Source organism: Bombina bombina, chromosome 1, assembly GCF_027579735.1.
Source record: "Bombina bombina isolate aBomBom1 chromosome 1, aBomBom1.pri, whole genome shotgun sequence".
In the NCBI taxonomy this organism is placed as follows: domain Eukaryota; kingdom Metazoa; phylum Chordata; class Amphibia; order Anura; family Bombinatoridae; genus Bombina; species Bombina bombina.
Window position 1 is genome coordinate 325,289,368 of NC_069499.1, and position 23,888 is coordinate 325,313,255.

General features: G+C 36.0%; 1 protein-coding gene across 7 annotated transcripts in view; it reads right to left on the reverse strand.

The window, feature by feature from the left end:
* Window positions 1–1,094: 1,094 nt before the first annotated feature.
* Window positions 1,095–23,888, reverse strand: part of BIN1 (bridging integrator 1) — a 189,838-nt gene continuing 167,044 nt past the window's right edge. For all 7 annotated transcript variants that reach the window (XM_053698094.1, XM_053698098.1, XM_053698092.1 and 4 more), the window contains one exon: window positions 1,095–5,993. In XM_053698094.1, coding sequence (XP_053554069.1) covers window positions 5,886–5,993 — 108 coding nt within the window. In that variant the 3' untranslated portion in view covers window positions 1,095–5,885. The remainder of the gene's footprint in view (window positions 5,994–23,888) is intronic.

The following is a 23,888-nucleotide window of genomic DNA, read 5'->3' on the forward strand; positions in this document are numbered from 1 at the left end:
GGTGCAGAGGTGTCAATTGCGACTGGGGCCCATCTTAACAAAAAAAACAACCGTTGACCTGCCACTGCCTGCACTGATATCATATGAGTGTGACGTGATGCTTCACTAGTGTCTCTTACTACAGGGGTTAGTGTTTTTGTTTTACCCATTGGTGTTTATGTGTGTGTGTGTGTGTGTGTATGTGACTGTGTGTATATTTATGTATTAATGTGTGTGTGTGTGTGTGTGTGTATGTGACTGTGTGTGTATTTATGCATTAATGTGTGTGTGTGTGTGTGTGTATGTGTGTGTGTGTGTGTGTATGTGTGTGTGTGTGTGTGTGTGTGTATGTGACTGTGTGTGTATTTATGTATTAATGTGTGTGTGTGTGTGTGTGTGTGTGACTGTGTGTGTATTTATGCATTAATGTGTGTGTGTGTGTGTATGTTTGTGGAACCAGCAAATTACAGACCTTGTTACTACAGCATTGGGGGGGGGGGGTAAACAGTGTCAGTCTATACAGTACCACTATATACAGTACGGGGGGCTGGACATGTCACAGACTAAAGTACTGGGATGGGTAGGGTCAGGCCAGCCATCTCACCGGAAGATTACAGACTGTGTCACTAACTCACTATATACAGTACTGGTGGGTTAAACAGTGTCACTAAATACAGTAATAGGGGGTCAGACCACCTCACAGACTGTGGGCACAGGGTACCTCCTTTTGCAGACATGTAATCTGATTTACATTTTTTTCTGTGTTAAATGTAAAAAAAAGAAAGAAAAAAAAGATATGTATCAAATTCCCTTTTTTTCTTAGATTCTTGCACCTGGGCCCTGTGGTTTTTAGTTACGCCTCTGATGGCCCTGTGGTTTTTAGTTACGCCTCTGATATATATATATATATATATATACACACACACACACACATACATACATACATACAGTACATATAACCACCACATGATTATGTGCGCACATAGTACTTTTTACTTATATGGAGCTTTAACTCACAATTTAAGAATTCAGTTGAAATATTTGTTTTGTTTTATTTTTTTCTCACCAGGAAATTTCACCGTCAATTAACAAGAATATAATCACAGACATCCAGATAAATTTAATATATGTTCTCCTTTATTGAAAGGTGGCCATAAACACAGGTATCAACTGGAGGTTAAAATTCACATATATATACGCCCAATACATTGTTGAAACCAGAAAACCAATAAAGGGTAACAATTACTTTCTCCATGTGAGTAGGCAGCATGCTGACTCAACCAGCATTCAAGTACACTGGAGTACCTTAATTACGTTCACAATTATAGGATTGTTGGGCACTGGGTGGGTTACTTTTGAAATACCCATCCATCCCTTCCTCCTACATGTTACCATTTTGACAGGGGAATAGCAAGAGGCTGGATGATTGGATTGAAAGGTTAGAAATAAAGGTAAAACTACTGACCATTAGGCATATGTGTTTGTTTTTAAAGGAGCATTCAGTCTTTTTGGTTAAAAAAAAAAATCTGTATAGAGTAGTAAATTAAAAATGAATGAGGTGAAATAGTTTGACTGCTATTATACCCTACATCTATAAATACACTTTCTGTGCATCACGATCGTGCACTGCCTACACAAACAACAAGCACTGACATATAAACATAGGGTGTGCATTTTACAAAATGTAATACGTGTACCCTGCTTTAACACTACTTGCACAAATTGCAGAGACATTTTTAAATAAATAACAAAATTTATGTTTTAAATGCAACATTTCCAAAAAATGTTTTTTTTTTTTCTTGTAAACATATCCTATTCTAGTTTTGTTGCCATTTCAAGAAAAATATATGTCGGGTTTTTGCTGCATATATATCTTATAAATGATTGATCATATTTCTCCATAAAAATATGTATTAGGTAAACTAATGGAGCAGATACTGATACGGCACTAAAGAAATTAAAGAAACGAATGATACAAGGACTTATTTGCTGCTTCATAGAAAAATTAAGGAATAAAATAAAAAAAAATAAAAAAAGTTATAATTAAAATGAATGTAACAAACGTGAAACATTAGTAGTTAATTGCAGGTGTTTAAGATTGAATGCACCTTTATAACCCAACAAAGGATTCAGAAACGTCTAAGGTTTCATTTGCAAATATCTGCCACAAAACAACATGAACAGTGTTTGCCTTCCCGCTGGGTAGGAAGCAAACTAAAATCTTACAACGGGTGACTATAGGCCAAGTTAAAATTAAATACAGCCACTTCCTTGGTTATAAATACATAATTTGGACATCCTATGTCCTAAGTAATCACAATATAATAAATCCATGCAGCATTTATTTCAACAGTATTAAAATATTTTTTGTTCCATTTTAATTTACCAATACAGATTTTTTTTTAAGCTTAACACAAAAAAAACACAACTAGAAAACACAGTCTTGATATCAGTTATGTTTTCAATGGTAAGATTCTCTTACTAATACTATTGGTTTCCAAGTCTTAAAGGTGCAAACTCGTTGAAGCAAGATTAAGCATACTTGTAAAAGGATTTAGCTTATAAACCAGAACCTCCAAGAAGGGATGTGGAGTGGAATGGAGTGGATTGAGTGTAGAGTTAAATTATGGTGTTGCAGAGTTGTAACTTGTTTAGTTCCTAGAATCAGCTCATTAATTGTCCAGGGGAAATCATGGCCTGTTCTAATGGAGAAAAACAATCTAGACAGAAAATTCTTAAAACAAATAGTCAGAGTAACCATATGTAGATTATTATGATGGATACAAATCTATGATGATTTCTTAAGGTACCAGACTTTATGATTTACAGCCTCAAGGTAACATTGCTAGACCATCTATAGCTGATCTCCCCAGTAATACAAACATTAATTTAACATTCTCTAATTACTCGTTCTTCACAAGTCACTTCATCAAACAGCAATTAATTGCATAGGAAGTTCAGACATGGAAACGAAAATGAAATGGATGTAAGGTTATAATTAATGATGATTACATATTTCTCATTGTGTCATAAAGTATGTGTTTGTGTTATAGTTATCCCACTAAATCACTGGTTTCCAATACCATTTCTCTTTGCTAAAAGCAAAATAAATATGTGGCCTTTATACGAGTATTATATAAAAACAGCTAGATTACATTCCAGTTCTAAAAGTAGCATCTGGTAGTAAGAACAAAAGTCTCCATTATAGTGTATGAAGAAGGATTTTTGTACTGCCAGATGTTCCATTTACAACTGGAATGTGATATAGCCCACAATCTAGCAATAAATATGTTTGTGTATATCCTTTACACCGCCTATAGTAAATGAACAAGCACTGGCCAGTGACCTGCCAATATGTATCATGGAGATTTCATGGGAGCATAAAACAATACAAAGAAATATAGTTTTATTAGCCATGGTTTGCATAGAAAGAAAATGCTCACACTATTATGGTTTCCTCATTTTGCTACATTTTCCTGCTTTTTTTTTTTTTCTTTCATATCCCTACTTTTACATGCTATGACATAATAACCAAATATCAGGCTACTAGGTTCACCATTTGACCACTTGATTACTAGACAGGGCCAACAACATTTTAGTAGTGTTCTGCATTCCCATCAGGCAGTGAATGAGTACATATTGCACATAAAAAGAAGAATTTTAGACCCTTCCATTTCACATTCTGACATCCCTTATCTCTTTGTATAAGAAAAGTCAGGGTACAGGTGATATCTCTTTATTAAAAACTGACAAATTATGTTATCTTCTGATTATATAATATATATTTTCAGCATCAAAAAACAAAAGCTCATATGTTCATGTAAAGTATAAACTTTATTACCAATGTAATGAATTACATTTGTTGAAAAAAATGCTTCCCATGTATGTGGTGAAGCTAATAATCTTTTGATGACACCATATAGATCTGTAGTATATGGCATTAGATTACTTCCAGAAAACCACTTTATTTAAACCCAAATGTCGTCAATAAAGAGATAGACCCATTCATTTGGAGAACTGACTTTTCCCTGTAAACTTTACACTTTGCTTTTTTTTAATTTCAAGACTATAAAACCCATTAGCCAACAAAGGCCAACCACTTCTCATTGTCAAATCAAGGTAATGTTAAGAAAAATAGAAAAAAAATATATAGTTTGAACATAGATCAATCACTGCAAATAATTGTAATACAGCAAGTTATAGTTACAGCCATTTGGAAACCAGGAGTAAAATCTGAAATTTCTCATTCCTGACTCATACTATAATCATACTACATTAATATGATCACAAACTACATATTACAAAAAAAATTAACATTGTATTAACTATTTTCATTAAAACGCACACATAACACTCAATAGTTAATGTCCTTTTCCACTCTTGCCAATGTCTTATCAATTGTAACTTTATAAATAAAGTTTTGGTGGGTCAAATTGCCATAGTTCTATTTAGTGATAGGACCTTTTGCACCACAAGAGCAATGTATTATTTATACTAATACACTAATACTAATACACTAGAGTTGTAACTAGATTCTAATTTCTCCCCTTCTCACCACTTAAAAAAAAACTTTAGGTTCCATTTATTTGTGGAAAATAATAACTTTAGAGAAGCTTAAAGCACCCAAGAGGATTTTATAAACTAATGCTCAGTGAACTGATCTTTAATGAAATCCCAATAAGACAGTCATGATGGGATGAAACGCCATGACAAGAAATTGCTATGCTTTCCTTCCTACTTATGTACAACCATATTATATACAAGCAATGCCTGTATTAATAGCACCATGTGATGACTATTTGAGTCAAGATGGTGCTACTAATTATATCCAGTGGAAGTATTGGTCTCCCATAACACCTCCATGTAACATGGCACACTATTACTTTAATTTATGTGCCTAGAGTAGCTTATGTAAATCTGCACTGTTAATAAAACATTTAAATAGTGATTAGGGTATATTTTAGTAACATTGATCTTAGATTTAAATAAATGCAAATCTAAACACCGGACAAATCATTTCATGTTACTGATCAGTGTTCATGAGACTTGCAAATCAGTAATAAATGGAGTAGAAAAAATGTCAGCTGGCTTGAGCTAAGAAATGGACAGAGTTTGATAACAAATCTGGAATATAAACAAGCTGTAACAGATTACAGTTTGGGAGTTCAAAAACAAAAACACTCAAAAATGTGACACAATTGCTGGTACTACAAATATTCTAAATGTTATGTAACCAAGGAAAAATATATATTTAACCCAATAAATATATTAAATCCACCTTTGTGTTATGCATTAAAGGATTCATGTTTCAGTTTCTAAACAGAATATAGCAGGGAAAGTCATAGCTACGAGTCAATGGAAGAGGAAAAAGTATGACATTGTGGACAATCAACTTCACCAATCTTGTACCAAATGAATTGCAAGTCACAGAATTCACACCATGTATATGCTGCTGATCTACCCTCTGTCATTTGTATATAATGTTATAAATGCACCAATATGTTTTACAGAAACCCTATTTCACACAGCATAATAATGAGAAACATTATTTCAAATGAATTACTGAGAAATGTTTGAAAGACACAGTATTTGGCATTATTACTTAACCAAGTAACATGGCACCCCTCTTACTTATACATGTAACAGATGTACAATGAGAATAATCACTATGTTTGTCGTTGAGGTAAGGTATGAATACAATTTCACCATTCTGGAGCTGTATTAAGCTTTTTTTTTTCTTTTTTCTTTTTTTTTTTTGCTTCTAACAGAAATCTGAACCTTTAAGATGACATTTTAAGGACTATCTTCCTAAGTTGTTTGTATTTGTTCTTAGGGTAGATGTTTTTCATTTTCACAGAAAATTTGCTTTACATCCCAGAGCAGAAGAAACAGGATATGGGTTTCCCTTACAGGTATTTCTCCGTAAAGTTCTCTGGGAATACTCCTTTGTGTTGCTCAAATTGCTTATGCTGGTTCCAGTCAGTCTCTTTAATTCCCATTAGCCAGCCTTCATCCTGCCAAAGAAAACACATAGTAAAATGCACAACAGATAACACATATCACTTTATACATTTTAAGAAATAAAGATAATTGTTTGTAAAGAAGACCTTTAAAATTTAAGGATCTTATCTTTCAAAATAGTACAACAAAAACACCAAGAAAACATTAAAAGGGACAGTAAACGACTTGAGATTTGTATTTAAGATGTTTTGTAATGTGTAGTAAAACAGCTTTGTAATTTACTGTTATGTCATTTGCTGCCTTTCTGTGTAATTTAGATCTGAAAATTGTGGATTTTCTCATTTCCAGAGCTAGAAATGCACCCTCCTGACTTCCTAAGGCTAACCCTGCTGTATATATGGGTGTATATTGGGCAGAATTGTGAGTGTGTCTGGGTGTTCATTGGGCTATCTGGGCAGAGCTAATATAGTACCTTAAAACTGCAGGGAAATCATATAGCTGTCATAGTGCGACAGAGGGACAGAACTTAGAATCATTGACTCTCCCTCACAAAAGCTGGGAAGTCTTCAATACATTTCATACTGACATTATTACAGTGGTTAGCCTTGTTGTCTGTAGACTCAAGCCCAAACTGGTTCCTCCAAATAAGGCAAATGGTGGGTGAAATTAGACTATTGAAAAAACAATTGCAATTTGTTTTAAAGGGACGTAAAACTCAAAACTTTTCTTTTAGGATTCAGATAGAGTGTATGATTTTAAACAACTTTCCAGTTTACTTCTATTATCAAATTTCATTCTCTTAGTATCTTTTGTTGAAGCAGCAGCTATGCACTACTGGGAGCTAGCTTAACAAGTGGTGAACCAATGAAAAAGAGGCATTTGTGTGCAGCCACCAATCAGCAGCTAGCTCCCAGTGATGCATTGCTGCTCCTGAGCCTACCTAGCTATGCTTTTCAAATAAGGATACCAAGAGAATGAAGCAATTTAGGTAAAAGAAGAAAATTGCAAAGTTGTTTAAAATCACAAGCTCTTTCTGAATCATGACATTTTTTTTTTTTTTGTTTCATGCCCTTTTAACAATTTTAGAATTGGCTGATACATTACTCAATAGCAACACAACATAATTGTCTTGCAGTTGCCGGGTGTTTACTGTCTCTTTAAACTGTCAACCTTATTAACGGGTCTATGGTTATAAATGACTAAAGTAAAAGTAAAAACGTATTAGTGTGTTTAACAAAGGAGAACTATTTGGGAAGATTAATAAAATCTGATCAGACATATGCTCGGAAAGGTTGCATGTAGAAGAGTTTACTGTATAAACAACACATTTATTGAGTTAACATTCTGCAGTCAGAAATCACGTTAGGGGAAAATCAACAGGTGGTCTTCATGTATGGCACGCTGACAAGAGGGCAGTGAAAGATGTTTGCAGTCACTGGCAGAAGTAAATGTTGCCATTTTGCTAATAGCATCTTAGTAGAAACCCTAAGAAAAATGAATAATTCTGTAACTTCTATGCAAACATTATGAAAAACCTTTTAAAGAAAAAAAAAAGGCAAAAATGCAATGCACAGTAAAAGCAACAGAGTATTCCACACGCTATTCTTGTTTTTAAACAAAGCTTAAAGGGACATGAAACCCAAGATTTGTATTTCATTATTCAGAGCATTCAATTTTAAACAGCTATCCGGTTTACTTTTATTATCTAATTTGCTTTGTTCTCTTGATATCCTTTGTTGAAAATAATACCTCAGTAGGCCCAGGAGCAGCAAAGCATTACTGGGACCTAGCTGCTGATTTTGTGGCTGCACATATATGCCTCTCGGCATTGGCTCACCTGATGTGTTCAGCTAGCTCCCAGTAGTGCATTGCTGCTTCTTCAACAGGGGATACCAAGAGAATGAAGCAAATTTGATCTTAGAAGTAACTTGTTTAAAGATGTATGCTCTATCTGAATTATGAAAGAAAACTATTGGTTTTCATGTCCCTTTAATGGAGCGTACTATTAGATAATATTTAACAATTATTCTGCTCCAAAATGACATTAAAAAAGGCAATTCTCACAAAGAAAATTATGACTGCATTGTGGTTAGAGTCACATTAAAACAAGCTCAGATAAAGTGCCAAAGTATCTCAAGAAATCCTATTCAACTGCAAATGAAAACCTAAAATTTAACTCCTGGTACTCCATTCCAGTAAATAAATGGGAAATCCATTCTAGTATTTGTTTTTGTTTTTTAAGAATCCAATTTATTAGATTTGTCAGTTGATGTCACTATTATACAGTGGTACCGCAGCTGCTCTTTATAGAATTTAGGTTATGTTGAAAAGAACTTTTTAACCCAATATTCAATATTTCGCAAATAATATCAAGGGAAAAACCTAAAAGACTAGGAGACTGACCCAAAATTGAAAGCGAAAAAAAATAAAATATTTTATTGAATATGATGATAAAATCTGCTGTGTTCGAAATATCCCAGTGCATGAACATCTAATTTTCACAAACCAGAAAAACCCTAATATATTTTTACATTTAAAGGGATACTGAACCCAATTTTTTTCTTTCATGATTCAGATAGAGCATGCAATTTTAAGCAGCTTTCTAATTTACTCCTGTTATCAATTTTTCTTAATTCTCTTGGTATCTTTATTTGAAAAAGCAGGAATGTAAGCTTAAGAGCCGGCCCATCTTTGGTTCAGCACCTGGGTAGCGTTTGCTGATTAGCTGCTAAATGTAGCCACCAATCAGCAAGTGCTATCCAGGGTGTAACTGTGCATTCTTGGGAAACAATATGAGAACGTATTCTAAACTGTATTGTGCACATGCTTCATGAACTAGCTTGAGGGGTTAAAATTCAAGAATTCAGGACGTTCATTTTTCAAATATGGGCCTTCCTTTAAAAAAAAAAAATAGTTAATTTCCACATATTATAAATGTGGAATTTACCATGAAATATAAATGGCTTGTTTGAAAAGACTTAAAATAACATTTTTGTACTAATTCTGTAATGTTAATTCCTAAAACATAAAAACTGGGAGCTTGAAATGCCTTCACAAAATGAAGGTATTAAAGAGAAACTCTACACAACATTTGCGTTGTCTATGGAGATTTTTTCAATATGATAAAAATTTCATATGCTAGTTCATCTTTTACTAAAAGCTTGTCTTTGAAAAAGCAGAGTAACAAAATGTTTCACGTTTATTAGTCACATTAGTTATGTTTTCATTTGGCACTTTGGTGACAAAAAAAGGGTCAGAGAAAACAGGAAAGCAGTGACGTGCAGTAATAGGAGGCAGGGGAGGCACTGCCTCCCCTGTCAAATCATAAAAAGAGTTTTTTAATGATTAATAATAAAAAAAAAGGTTGAGAGTTTCTCTGAGTTAACTTTTTTTCTGACCACACCCCCCCAGGTACCCCCCTCCCTCCGAGTCCGTCGGCGCCAACAGAATGCGATCCAAAGCATCCCATTAAGCCTTATACATTTATCATCTATGTTGCACAATCCATTAAGAGGCAGTGAGCCATTCAGCTGCCCTACCTTGATTGCGCAACATAGTGTTACTAGCTAACTATAAGCTAGCGCCACCCAGTGGTGTTTTATCGGGCACATACCACGCTCCATTAGAGGCGGTTCTCCAAACCGCCTCAATGATGGAGCTAATCCAGACAGCCAATCAGCCAGGCGTGGAGGAGTGACGTCGGACTGTCTGAGTCTGATTATGATACTGGCGTTGGCGGGAACATGTTGTGAGTGAACCAGGAGGGAGCTTCTGCCGAGTGCCGAGTCGTCAGGTGTCTCAGAGTGAGTACTGTCACCATGTTGTGTTCGTGTTGCAGGCTTCCAGTAAGGAGACTGAGGGAGGTGAGTGACAGAGCTAGAGGGTGCCAGTTGCGGACTTGCCGTGCGGAGCGGACTTTGGAGCACAGACCAGAGCTCATTTTCATTGATTTTAGCAAAGTATGCCTTTTAAGCACTCATGTCATAATATATGAATCATAGCAAGGACATGTAAATTGTGACAGACTGATAATAGCCTAGCCGTTGTTACTATAGGCAAATATGCAGAATTAAAGCAGATAGCTTAATAAAATGATATAAGTAAATCAGCCACTATTATTATTGATATCAAAGGTTCACGCTGTGATGTTAGAATATCTCACAGATCACAGCATGAACCTTTGATATCCATGTAATGGTGGCTGATTTACTTATACAATTTTATTAAGCTATCTGCTAATGCTAATAGCTGTTATTATAGACTATCATTTAAATGTTAGAATATCTCACATCATGATCATGTGAGAAGATATTCTAACATTTAAATAATGGTCTCTAATAATAACTGTTAGCATTAGTAGATCCCAGAATTATTGCCCAATTCACAGAATACGGTTTGCTGCAGTCAGTGATGTGGTGTCAGTGATTAGTTCCTCATGTCACATTATGCCACAATGGAAGTTACTGTGACACAGGTCACTTTGTAGCAATGTATGGTGCATGCTTCCTTCTACACTGTTTGTTGTGTAGTTTTAATTTATCAGCAACAGTCATGGCAGAATCCTTTGTCAAATCACAGTTCTGAACTTATCCAACAACAGGAGAGCATTATAAATAATAATTAAACACAATACACTCACTGTAGTGTCTGAAGGGCAGGTGTATGAGATGTAGAATTTCTTATAAGATGCAGTGATATAACCTGACATAAGATATGTGCCCTGGGGATGAAATAGTTAAACCCATTGCAATTATTCTGTCAACTCTATTTATTCTACCTACTACAGAAGTTTTATAGAATGTCAGACGACCATACTTTCTTAGACTATCAGTTCTTGACATCCTATAGTGATTGGTGTGTCATTGCTTCAAATTGCTAAGAACTTGATTTTTGTGGGTTGATTACTATAGAAAAAAAGAAGTATCATATTAATACCCTTTTACAGTGCTTCTACATACAATGTGCAGAGCAATGGTTGAGTGTTTCTCTCCATGTCTTTAACTTTTATGTTTTAAAGAAATAATAGAAAAGTTCCAAATAAAGAAAACTAGCCTGACAATAATATACAGGTGTATTTTTTTATTTTTTTAAAGCACAAAAAGTTGTTTAAAAATATGAGTGAAATTTTATTTTCTCTAAAGTAATGTAACCTAAGTGGTACCAGTTTTAATGTTATCTACTCTGGTCAGGCAGGGACAGCTGCAAAATAACTGAGAAGGTAGCTATATATTTTTAAAGGGACATGAAAGCATTTTCTTTTTGCACTTCTATGTTCCTTTAAACTCTGATGTGGTACACTGAAACATGACATGTGGGTTATCCCCCTTCACTAGTATAAAGATAATTGTTACTTGAATGATTTTATAGACAGCTTTTGATAAATATATAGCCAGTGACCTAATCAGGAACATATATATGTGCATATGCTCCAGCCACCATGTGCATCTTTAAATAGAACACACCACAGTGTTGAGGGAGCACAAGTTTTATTATGTGTTAACCCCTTTGCAGAGGTTAAAGGGATAGTATACTCTATCCCCACCTCCTTTAATGTATTCTTAATTATTCATTTTACCTGCTGTATTACATTGCTTATAAATAGCTCCTTTACCTTGATTTTTGTTTGATTTAAAATAGCTGGTTTTACCTGTTGTATTCCTACCTATACTGCAAATTTTAATTATTAAGTGATAGTTATAGAAAAGTTATGTAAACATAGCATAACTAGGTAGGCTAAGGAGCAGCAATGCACTACTGTGAGCAGCTGGTGATTGGTGGCTGCACAAATATACCTTTTATCATTGGCTTATCTGATGTGTTCAGCTAGATTCCAGTAGTGCATTTATGTTCCATCAACAAAGGATACTAAGAGAATGAAGCACATTTTATTAAATAAATTGAAAAATATGCGTGTGTTGTAAAGAATGCTTATTATCATTGTGCAACCTGCTAATTTAATAGTAAATTTAAGCTATTTCTATTGGGTATATATATGTGCTTCTCAGGCATATCATAGCCAGTGCCTCACCAGCCTCTGACTTCACCGCACGTCACTGCAGGAAAGGGGAAAGGAGCTGAGACCATTTGACAAATCAGCTCATTCATTGGAGTGATGTACAGGTAGTCTGACCATTCATGTGTACAATTTCCCCTATCCAACCCTGACAGAGCATTACTAAATGATTGATGTGAGGGCTAACAAGTCATGTTTTAATCACTTTAAATTCAGCTTCTCATCAGTACAGCTGTGTGTGTCTCTTTCAACTTGCTGTTCTGTTTTTTTTTTATTTGAAATATTGTGCAGAATCAGATTTTTCTTGCAGTGCAGTGTAACTGCACATACTGCATTATTTAGTTTTTTTCACTCTGGGGACCAGGGATTTTTCTTTACTATTTTATTGTTAAAGACTTGTAGTTTAAAAATGCAGTGGGAGCATAGCTGGGACTGGTAGGTAAGTCTCTTGCCTTTGTTGGTAAAAAAAATAGTTTTGATTTAACCCTTTGCGGTAAATTTACCAAACAGCGAATGCTGCTATCTTCCCCACCATACTTTCCGGCTCACCCGAAATGTAAGTTAAGAAGCAGCGGTCATAAGACCACTGCTCCTTAACTCGTCCGCTACCTCTGAGGCTGCAGACAGCAATCAGCCCGATCGGATAGAATCGGGTTGATTGACACCCCCTGCTAGCGGTCGATTGGCTGTAAATGTGCAGGGAGTGGCATTGCACAAGCATTTCACTAGAAATGCTTGTGCAATGATAAATGCCGACAGCGTATGCTTTCGGCATTTATCGATGTGCGGCGGACATGATCTGCTTCAGCTGATCATGTCTGCCCGCACATTGGCAAATCTACCCCTTTGTGTGCAGAATACACACTGGCTGCACATTTATATTGCAGTGGGGGCAGTGCTGGAACTGGTAGGTCTCCTGCCTTTTTTGAAGATTTTTTTTTATTTAACCCTTTGTATGCATAATCAGTTTTTTTTCTTGCAGTGATTGCACATTACTGGATATATTTTTGTGTTTTCTACAGCTAGCAAATATATATTGTTTTTTGTTTTTTTAGCTTCCCATAGGCGTTAATGTAATTGAACAAATTTCTATCTGTATATTCGGCTGAACTAAATGGGACCACAAACAAACATTTTGAAGACCCGAATTGGTGAAAAATTCCCATGCACATGTCTACTGAAAAGGTTCTTGCAAATATTTATTTACTTGGAAAATGTGTATAGTAAACTAAAAAGCATTTGAGTTTAAAATAAAATAAAAAAATACTTTCATGTCAGTTTAAAACTTAAAGGGACGTAAAACCCAAATTTTTTCCTATCATGATTCAGATAGAACATACAATTTTAAACAACGAAGTTTACTTCTGTTATCAAATTGTCTTTGTTTTTTGTTATCCTTTGTTGAAAAGCTGGGATGTTACCAGACGCTGCAGAATTGAATGGGGCCCCCTCTTTCACCGACTACTCACTACATGACGGAAATAGGGATGCCCCTACTCGCAACTTCATGGCTCTCACGGATCATCGGGATACTGAGCAGACCCGGAGGTTCCCACAACTAGGTCTGGACAGAACCACACTGAAAACCGGAGTAGGTTAGTTTAATTAAAACCTATTTGGAGTGAGACAGCTGTCAACCCTTGGGTTAAGCATAGTAACATAGTAGATAAGGTTGAAAGAAGACTGAAGTCCATCGAGTTCAACCTATACAAATCTAAAATACTTACAAAAAGCTCCAGTTAAGCTTAAATAACGGCACTAAAAGGTGACTCATTTAATACTAGCAATCATATCCATGAATTTTGTTTATATACAGAAATGTATCCAGACTATTTTTAAATGTATCTAGGGTATTGGCATTCACTACCTCCTTTGGTAATGAGTTCCACAATTTTATTGCTCTTACAGTGAAAAAATGTTTCCATTGCAGGAGATTAAATCTCCTTTCCTCCAACCTTAAATTGTGACCTCTTGTCAGAAACAATTTTCTTGGAATAAACAGAGCTTCTGCCATCTCTGAATATGGGCCTTGAATATATTTATATAAAGTAATCATGTCACCTCTCAAGTGCCTTTTTTCTGAAGAAAACAGACCCAGTTTGGCTAGCCTCTCCTCATAGGTTAATTTCTTCAATGCCCTTGTTAGCTTTGTGGCCCTTCTCTAAACTTTTTCTAGTTCTGCAATATCTTTTTTTGCGATCGGTCCCCAGAACTGCACTCCATACTCAAGGTGAGGTCTTACCAGGGCTTTATATAGTGACAGTATTATGATTTCCTCCCTTGAATCAATGCCTCTTTGAATACATGCCAGTATCTTATTAGCCTTTGAAGCCGCTGCTCTGCATTGTGCACCCATCTTTAGCTTTTTTTTTTTTTTTTTTTTTTAATTTCTTTTTATTGAAGAAGCACAGGTACAACAAGTCAAGTGTATACAATAACATGCATAGTTACAACGACAAAGTAGATAATAATATGGAGTGAGCACAACATGTTGGATATCAATATACTGTTGCTATCATCAAACACAGTAAGGTTACAGCCATGTTCTAATATGAATTGGTCTCTATAGGCAGATTTAAGAGTAAAATTAGTTGATCTTTATCTCATATTGCACCTGTACCTCTTATTTTTAAATATTATTAACATAAACCATAACTAACAGCACAACACATAACACACACATAAACTAAACAAAACAAAAACAAGACAAATCCCCAATAGACTCAGTAGGTATGTGAGCATCTGCCTCAATAAGAGAAAATAAGAAAAAAAAAAAAGTGGATTTAAGTAGTCCCCATCCAGAGATGTACAAGAAATAACAATGCACACATTATTAAACTTTGATTTACTGATAAGTTATACTGTTAGGCAGGGATCATTTAATAAACATCTGTCTGGGGGACTGATTGTGCAAATGACTCTACGTGAGTTCACAGCAGGAGCTTACATGTATGTTAAGACCTCAGTTCTCAGAAACGAAACAGTTCTCAAACACACATCAATTAAAAAGCAGTGTCAGCCATAATCGTAATGTTAGTTACCAGAGTATAGTGTTAAACAGGGTGTCACTAACAAACAGTATCTCACTGTCTGACAAATCAAACACATAGCACAAGGGCAGAGATATAAGACATATACCACTAAACAGGTTGTTACTGAACCTGCCCTGCATATTGTCGCCATCAAGATGGCTGCCGTAAATAAGATCTATTGTTATAGAATGTAGTAGGGGAGGCAGGCCATGCCCCTGTGCATACTGAATAGCCGAGTAAAACATTAATATCTAAATATGTTAGGGAGGTATTAACTAAGGGAAGAGTAGTAAGCTGTAAACAGCAAAGCTAAAAGGTCTCTGCAAAGTATACAGTCAACGCAGTTGCCAATAGAGAGTGCACAGCAGTTCACACCAGAAAAAGTAATTCTGTGATAATACAATGTGTAGGAAAATCCCGCTACCCACTAGTTCAACCACTTGCCGGTTCCATGGAAAGATTGAGCAGTCACTTAGTATGTGCTTAATAATGTGTATAATAAAAGGCTGGTACGCAGCCTCAACCCCCAAAACAGGTATCTATGCAGGACGTGCTGTTTAAAGAGAGGGGGCATAGTCAAATCATATATGAAATACCATTAAAGCAATAACATTAAGGTTAACCTTAAAACACATGTACAATAATGTCTTATACCAAAGTCAGATCTGCTGAGTGCCGCGTATATGACACAGTTACCCCAATAGCTTGCTCGGCACGTGTAGGTTACAGCCTAGTCAGTGAGCACCAGTGTTCTAGAGTGCCGACAAGCATAGGGGAAGCAGTAAGCTCTGCTCTGTTAGTAACCTGATGAATCAGCCAACGCCTTTCCTGAGCTTCGGCGTAGAGTCATCTCCCGGTATTGACAAGAGTTCCTTTGCGCTGTGGAAGTGTTGCTGCCTGCCCTTTCTCAGTAAGGTGAGACTCTTATTCTTTATGTCAAAACTATGCAGCCAATGGAGTGTCAGAGAGCGCTCTTTTTCAGAGGTACAGTCCGGCTGCCTCCCCACGGCGCTGTAAAGTGGTTTGTTGTAAGGGCTGCCATCCAGCTGAGCGGGTGTGTTGGAGGGGTGGAATGGAGCCATGCCTTGATCCGGGATAAGCTGGTCGCACTCCAGCCCTGCAGCCTCCCCAGGAGTACAGGAGCGTGAGGCACATAGAGGTTGAAGAACCTCCCCAGCAGATACAGGAGAGACATTTGGCAGTGCGGGGAGTTTCTGAGCAGACCGGATCGCTTCGCAAAGTGTAAGATAAGACCTCATAAGGTTATCCAGCTGCGATGAGAATATGGTGGTTAATTCTTTAAGTAGGGAATCCATCTTGGGCCGTTTCTCCCTAATATCTTGTAAAATGCCTTCCGTGGGAGAGAGGGTGGTGTTGTCTCTATCCACAAAGGTTCTCGGACACAGATTTGTCAAGAGAGGCGTGGATGGCTATAAATTCAGGCTATTACAAGGCTTGTTGCTAACAAGATGTTTCAGAGCTTAAGACCATTGCTGCCATCTTGGTGCGCCGCCCTCCGGAAGTCATCTTTAGCTTTTTATCTATTACTACTCCCAAATCCCTTTCCTCCTCTATTTGGCTAAGTCTTGTCCCATTTAAAAAATACGTTGCCTGCTTATTTTTACTTCCAAAATGTAGAACCTTGCATTTTTCTGTATTAAATCTCATTTTCCATTTACTTGCCCATACTTCTAATTTTTGCAGATCCCTTTGTAATGAAAGTTCATCCTCCTCTGACCTAATGACCTTACTTAACTTAGTATCATCTGCAAAAATAGAGATGTCGCTATTAAATCCTTGCTCCAAGTCATTTATAAAAAATTTAAAAAGAACGGGGCCCAGTACTGATCCCTGGGGGACTCCATTGATTACCTTTGTCCAATCTGAGTATGATCCATTTACTACTACTCGTTGCTCCCTATCTTTTATCCAGTTATTTATTCATGAGCTAACATTTTCAGCTATTCCCAGTCCCTTAATTTTGTGCATTAATCTCTCATGTGGCACTGTATCAAATGCCTTTGCAAAATCTAAGTATATCACATCAACTGATTCCCCTTTATCTATATTTTTACTTACTTCCTCGTAGAATCTAAATAGATTATTTTGACATGATCTATTTCTCCTAAAACCATACTGATTAGAACTCATAATCTTGTTTACACGAATATGCTCATCAATATAATCCCTTCAAATATCTTCCCCACTATTGATGTCAGACTAACTGGTCTATAGCTTCCTGGATCATCCCTGCTTCCCTTTTTGAAGAGTGGCACCACATCAGCTTTACACCAATCCTGGGGTACCATGCCTGAGGATAATGAGTCTTGAAAAATTAAAAGTAGAGCTTTGTCTATAACAGTGCTAAATTCCCTTAACACCCTTGGGTGTATTCCATCTGGACCTGGAGTTTTATTTACCTTAATATTATCCATTTTTTTCCTGATATCCTCTAAACATAACCCAGTTAATGGTATGGAATGGCATGCTCTATTTTGTTCCAAAGTATCATCCAATGGTTCCTCTCTTGTGTATACTGAAGAAAAGAACTGGTTAGTACCTCAGCCTTCAAACTGTCATTTATCATGCTACCCTCCACGCATTTTAATGTACCTATATTATCCTTCTTAGATTTTTTGCTATTTATGTACTTAAAGAACCTTTTAGGGTTAGACTTAGAATCCTTTGCTATTAATTTTTCATTTTCAATTTTGGCTAATTTGATTGCTTTTTTGCATGCAAAAAAAGTGTAAGAACATTTCCAGACTTTGAAACCTTCTGAAGTGATAAGCTGCAAGGGTAACTGGCTTATGTCATACCTCATTTATGAGGCTCCATACAACTGACATTTATAGCTCTGTTATGTTTCTCACGTTGTTTAAGAGTGTATTGCCTTTTATGTTTACAGGCTCTTTGTTAAATGCTAATTATTTTGTGGTTTCTTTGCACATTCTAATATGTTAAGTGTACTATATAATTATCACATTATTTGAAAGGTGAAAATATTAAGGTAATTACTAATATTCTGTTAAATACAGGGACAACCTTACTGGACCAGAGAGATTGGCATTAAGGAACTTGGCGGAGAACGACGGCATTGTCATTAGAAATTCCGATAAGGGTGGCAATGTTGTCGTTCTCAACAAGATTGATTATATAGCTTATAGACAATTATCAGACATGACCACATACTGCAAACTCCAAAGCGACCCCACAGCAATATTTACTAGCCAGCATAACAAATTACTAGATAAAGCAATAATTTTGGGGATTATGACTTTGGAACAATCCAGGCAACTTTTACTTAATCATGTCACTATTCCCATTTTTCACTATCTCCCTAAAACACATAAGAGCCTTATATCTCCCCAGGGCGTCTCATCATCTCAGGCATAGGCTCACTTTTGGAGCCTATGTCTGAGTGGATTGATAATATCTTACAACCTATAGTGAAACATCTGTATAGCTATCTTAGAGATTCAAGTCATCTCCTAGATATTTTGAAAGACTTTGACTGGCAAGAGGATTTTAAGTGGGTAGTAGTTGACGCCGTTTCACTCTATTCCTCGATACCTCATATGCATGGGTGTCGGGCCTTGGAATTTTTTATGACCAAAGAAACTACTTACAGTGAAGAAGTAAAACAATATGTCATGTATGTTGTGGAGTTCCTACTCACCCACAATTATTTCATGTTTGATTCTGAGTTTTATTTACAAAACCAAGGCACAGCGATGGGGGCGAAATTTTATGCTAATCTGTTTGTGGGTGGGTGGGAGCTCCGCTACATCTATGACATTGATTAGATTTTCAGGTCCGACATCCTTCTGTACATGAGGTACATTGATGATCTCATTTTTATAGTTAAAGTTACTTATCAAATTGAAAACTTTTTAAGCCACATCAATAACAATGACATCAACCTCAGATTTGCTGGGGAATTGTGTCATGATGGGGTTAATTTTTTGGATTTACACTTACATGGTGATCCAGTGTCACATAGGATCATTTCTAGTACATATAGAAAGGACACTGCGGGCAACACTATACTACATGCCACCTCTTGTCATCCAGGACATCTAGTAAAGTCCATTCCTAGAAGCCAATTTATCAGGCTAAGACGTAATGCGAGTACATTACAAAACTATATACAGGGGGGCCAGGATTTAATATGTAGGCTTACAGCCAGAGGATACAATGAGGGGGCTCTACATAGAACTTTTGAGGAAATAAAAACTTGGAAACCAAAGGATGAGACAGTTGGATCTAGTGGTACAGCCAAAAGGTACCTTGATGAAAACAGCATAGTTTTCTCAACAGAATTTTCCCTACACTACAACACTATTTGCAATATTATTAAGAAACACGAGTGTATTAAAGGATGATGACATTTCACAAACTTATGTCAAACATTTTAAATTTGCAGCTAGGAAGCCACCTACACTGGCTTCCAGACTCTCTCCTAGTATGGTTGCCTCAAAAACAAAAAGGTAAAATCTCATGGCTCAGAGGTAAAGGAAATTTTAAGTCACATTTGACTAACTGTCTAACGTGATAATATGGACTTTACCAATAAATTCACTAGTAACGTCACAGCAGAGAATTTTGACATTGAGTTTTATGCGACCTGTCTTACTGACCACATAGTGTACCTATTGGACTGTCAGCTCTGTGGAGCACAGTATGTAGGTGAATCAACTAGGACCCTTAGATCCCGAGCCAGGGAACATCTGAGGGATGTGAAAAATTACAATAAGGATTATGCAGTGGCCAAACATTTCAACCTTTTTCATTTTACAAATGTCCCTAATTTTAAAATAAAAATTATTGATCTAGCTAGGATCCCTCTGAGAGGCGGTGATCTAGTAAAGATTCTTGACAAAAAAGAACTTTTCTGGATCTATAAATTAAGAACAAAATCACCATCTGGTATGAATTTGGCGTGAGATATGAGGTACTATGTAGAATAATTTTAACCTATAATTTTTACCAATCATATTTGCAGATCCAACAAACACACATACATATTATATATTATCTATACTCTATTTGGGGGACAGTGTAGTTTTGAGATCACTTTTCAGTGACCTTTATCCCACAGTAACCCTTATATTAAGTCTGGGAAGATACCTTTTGTATATGGTTTCATTTGGATCTTAAATGTAGGTCTTAAATTTAAATCAGTATGAATATTGACACACCCAAGGGTATAAATTTGGGTAACGCATAAATGATGCATAGTATTAATTATAGTAATAACGAATTTCATTTTTGCTATACTTAAGTAACTCAATCATATCCCAATACTAAGAAGTAGAGACAGTAGTATTTTATGATTATTTATAACATAATATATGATATATACGGATATTGATACAGTATCGGCTTTCATTACTAATTTATTTTTAATGATCATATTATGTGTCCTTTTTGCTGTCATCTCAAGTTATGCTTATTATGATTTTAGACGCTGTTACATTTCTTTTAAAGGCAGGCATACCACAGCATTTGTATTTGACAGCATAACAGCTGTTATAACGTCATTCTTGGAGTGTGCCCGATTGGCTATACTGCCTTTAAATGTAATGGCAGTTTTACTTGTGACCAGTATCTATGAGTAAGCGCCTCACGGCGTGTATCCTGTGCCTTTTTAATGGATTAAAGCACTTTTTTGACTGTTGCTCAGTAGCCTACATTCTTTTTTCTTCAGTTACTAATATTTCGTCTCACTTAACAAGGACCTCACAGATGTTAGCTACATAAGCTACTACTTATCAACGGGTACACTACAGCAAGCTGTACCGTCTACTACAAATTTCAACCTTCTGTAAGGACTATTCCTTGGGATCTACAGGTCTTCATTTGAATTTATGCTGAACACTTTGATTTACCATATGTGAAGTAGAGTTCATAAAATAGGTTTACGCCTTTCAATGTCTGCTGTTATGGTTATATGCTAGACATACTCAATCAGTTACTGCAATTGACACCTGTTCTGTGTCTTTTATTATTTATTTGACTGGCAATAAGATACACTCTCACTCTCAGGCACTATTATGTCAAACCCCATTAGAGTTGGTGATATTAATCCCTGCTAAGATAGCTGTTTAATCTCCATAAGTCTCACAGATGACCTACCTAATATTACTGTGGTACCCTTATATTATCTATATTTTAATAATAGCTGTTTGGCGCAGATAGCTACACATAAGCTAATACAACTTATTTAGCAATCTTTGTGTACCTTATGTTCAAACTTAGGTCACACATATGCAGGTCCTTCAATATATGATGCCCGCCTCAAAACGCCACTTTATCTGTAATAGTCTGGTTACGAGCTCTATGATATAGAGATGCCTGGTCCTAGACCAGGATAGCCTACATCTCAATTGGACTTAGGGGGCATCTTTTCAGGATGTACAGGTATATATATCCTCACACCATATAGACACTTATACGTAAAGACTTAATACGCTCTAGGTCTATAGTAACCCCCACTTGTAGTTCAGCGCTTTTGTTTCATTCCAGAGTCTATACATAGTCCATGACAAAATATTGTGTTTTATGCTGGGAGATAGAGAGCTAACATATATTTGCCATATATTAGTTACTGTTTTAATATTATAATATTCTAAGCGATGCTTACCTGGTGAAAAAAATAACTTGAATCTAAAACAGGTTCATATATACATATGTATTACCTTCTAAGTATTATAAGGTCCAGGACTGGCCACAGAGATGACTAACAGGGCTTTGTAATTGCCTACATCATAGCGGTCCATGAGTTGCCACCCAAATAGTCATATCAGTAAGATCTTCTTAATGTAAAACGGAGATTTCAGAAATTGTTTGATTGTATTTTTGTGTCATTGTTTTATTGCAATCTTTGTATTTATTTTTTTCATTTTCGCAAAATATCAATAAAAACTATTAAAGAGGAAAAGCTGGGATGTCATATCGTCTTGTCTGCAGGAAACCCACAAGACATGAAATGTAACAAAAGCAAAACCTTTCTTTGTCTTTCTTTTGCCTAGCAACCTGCTAATGGAGGGGTTAGGTGTTGTAATTAATACATGTCAAACCACATATATGTTCTCTTAAAGGGACACTGAACCCAAAAAATTTTCTTTCGTGATTCAGATAGAACATGACATTTTAAGCAACTTTCTAATTTACTCCTATTATCAATTTTTCTTCATTCTCTTGGTATCTTTATTTGAAATGCAAGAATGTACGTTTAGATGCCGGCCAATTTTTGGTGAACAACCTGGGTTGTCCTTGCTGATTGGTGGATAAATTCATCCACCAATGAACACGTGCTTTCCAGGGTCTGAACCAAACAAATAGCTAAGATGCCTTCTATGTATTTTTTTTTTTTCATGTTCGCAAAATCTCAATAAAAACTATTAAAGAGGAAAAGCTGGGATTTAAGCTCAAAAGTGTGCACGTGTCTGTTGCAAAACTGCTGCCATATAGTGCTGCAATGTTATACATTAGCAGGAACACTAGATGGCAGCACTAGTTCCTGTAGTGCTTCAGGCATGTGCACGCTACCTACCTAGGTATTATTATCATTAATTTATTTATAAAGCGTCAGCAGATTCCGCAGCGCTGCCCACGGGTACAAGGATAAAAGTACAAAGGAGAAACAATACAATAAAAGACAAAATGTTATAGACAAATACAGGGGGAATTGAGGGCCCTATTCCCGTGGGAACTTACAATCTAGATGGGTAGGAGGATGGGAAGGTATCCCTTCAACATAGAATAACAAGAGAACTAAGCAAATGTGTTAATAGAAGTAAATTAGAAACCTTTTTAAAATTGTATTCTCTATCTGAATAACCAAAGTATTTTTTTGGGTTTAATGTCCCTTTAGCTGTAATACTTGACCGTTTGTTGAGTCTAACTGCCCAGATAGCTCATATTTTATTACCTCACCTGGTCCCCTTCTGTAGTGGATTGTCTAACCGTATACCCAACTACTTTGCCATTTCTGCCATTCTGTTTTTATTACACACATAGGGCCAGATTACAAGTGGTGCGCTAATGATAGCACAGGTCACAATACACAATGTCGCTGAAACACACTAACATTAGCACGCAGCTTGATATTACAAGTCCATGGTAAATCACCTTTACCAGAGAAGGGTTAGCACAGCCGACATTGCTCTCTAGCGCAACCTATACTTTCAATAGATATTGTGAACGCACTAACTTGCGCCCATATTCAAGTTGAAAGTTTTAGTTTATGCTCAAGCGAAAGCCGAAACTGCACTAGAATATTTAGCGTGACATGAGACTTGAAGTAAATTGTATGGGTTGAAAAAAAGTTGCACAAAACATATCAAAAACATATTAAAATAAACTATTACACTCATATATACACTTTTTATTAAAAGTTTTATTATAAATCTTTTATAAGCCCTTCCCAGCCAAATGAATATGCAATATAATATTTATTTTTAAATATGTTTTTAAGTGTTTTAAATAAAAATTCTTTACATTCCTATGTTTTTAACTTATGTTCTTTTTATTTTTAGATCTAGAGATCTATATTTTAGTTTAAAAAAAATAATATATATATATATGTATTAAAATAAAAAGTAAATTTTCTTCTATGTGTAGAACATAGGAATGTAAAGTATTCGTAATGCACATTCTGCTTTAATGCAGTTGATCTAGTGCAGTGTCAGGTTAGCACATGATATATGAAAGCAGTGGCGTCACTAGGGGGGGGCGGGGGGGGCGGGCCGCACCCGGGTGACACCCTCCAGGGGGTGACACCAAAAAAAAAAATTTTTTTTTTTTTTTTTTTTTTTTTTTACATTTTATTGAAATTCAAAGAAATACAATGTTGAGGTGCATAGATTTTTTTTTTATCAGAGGGGCTGGCATTTGTG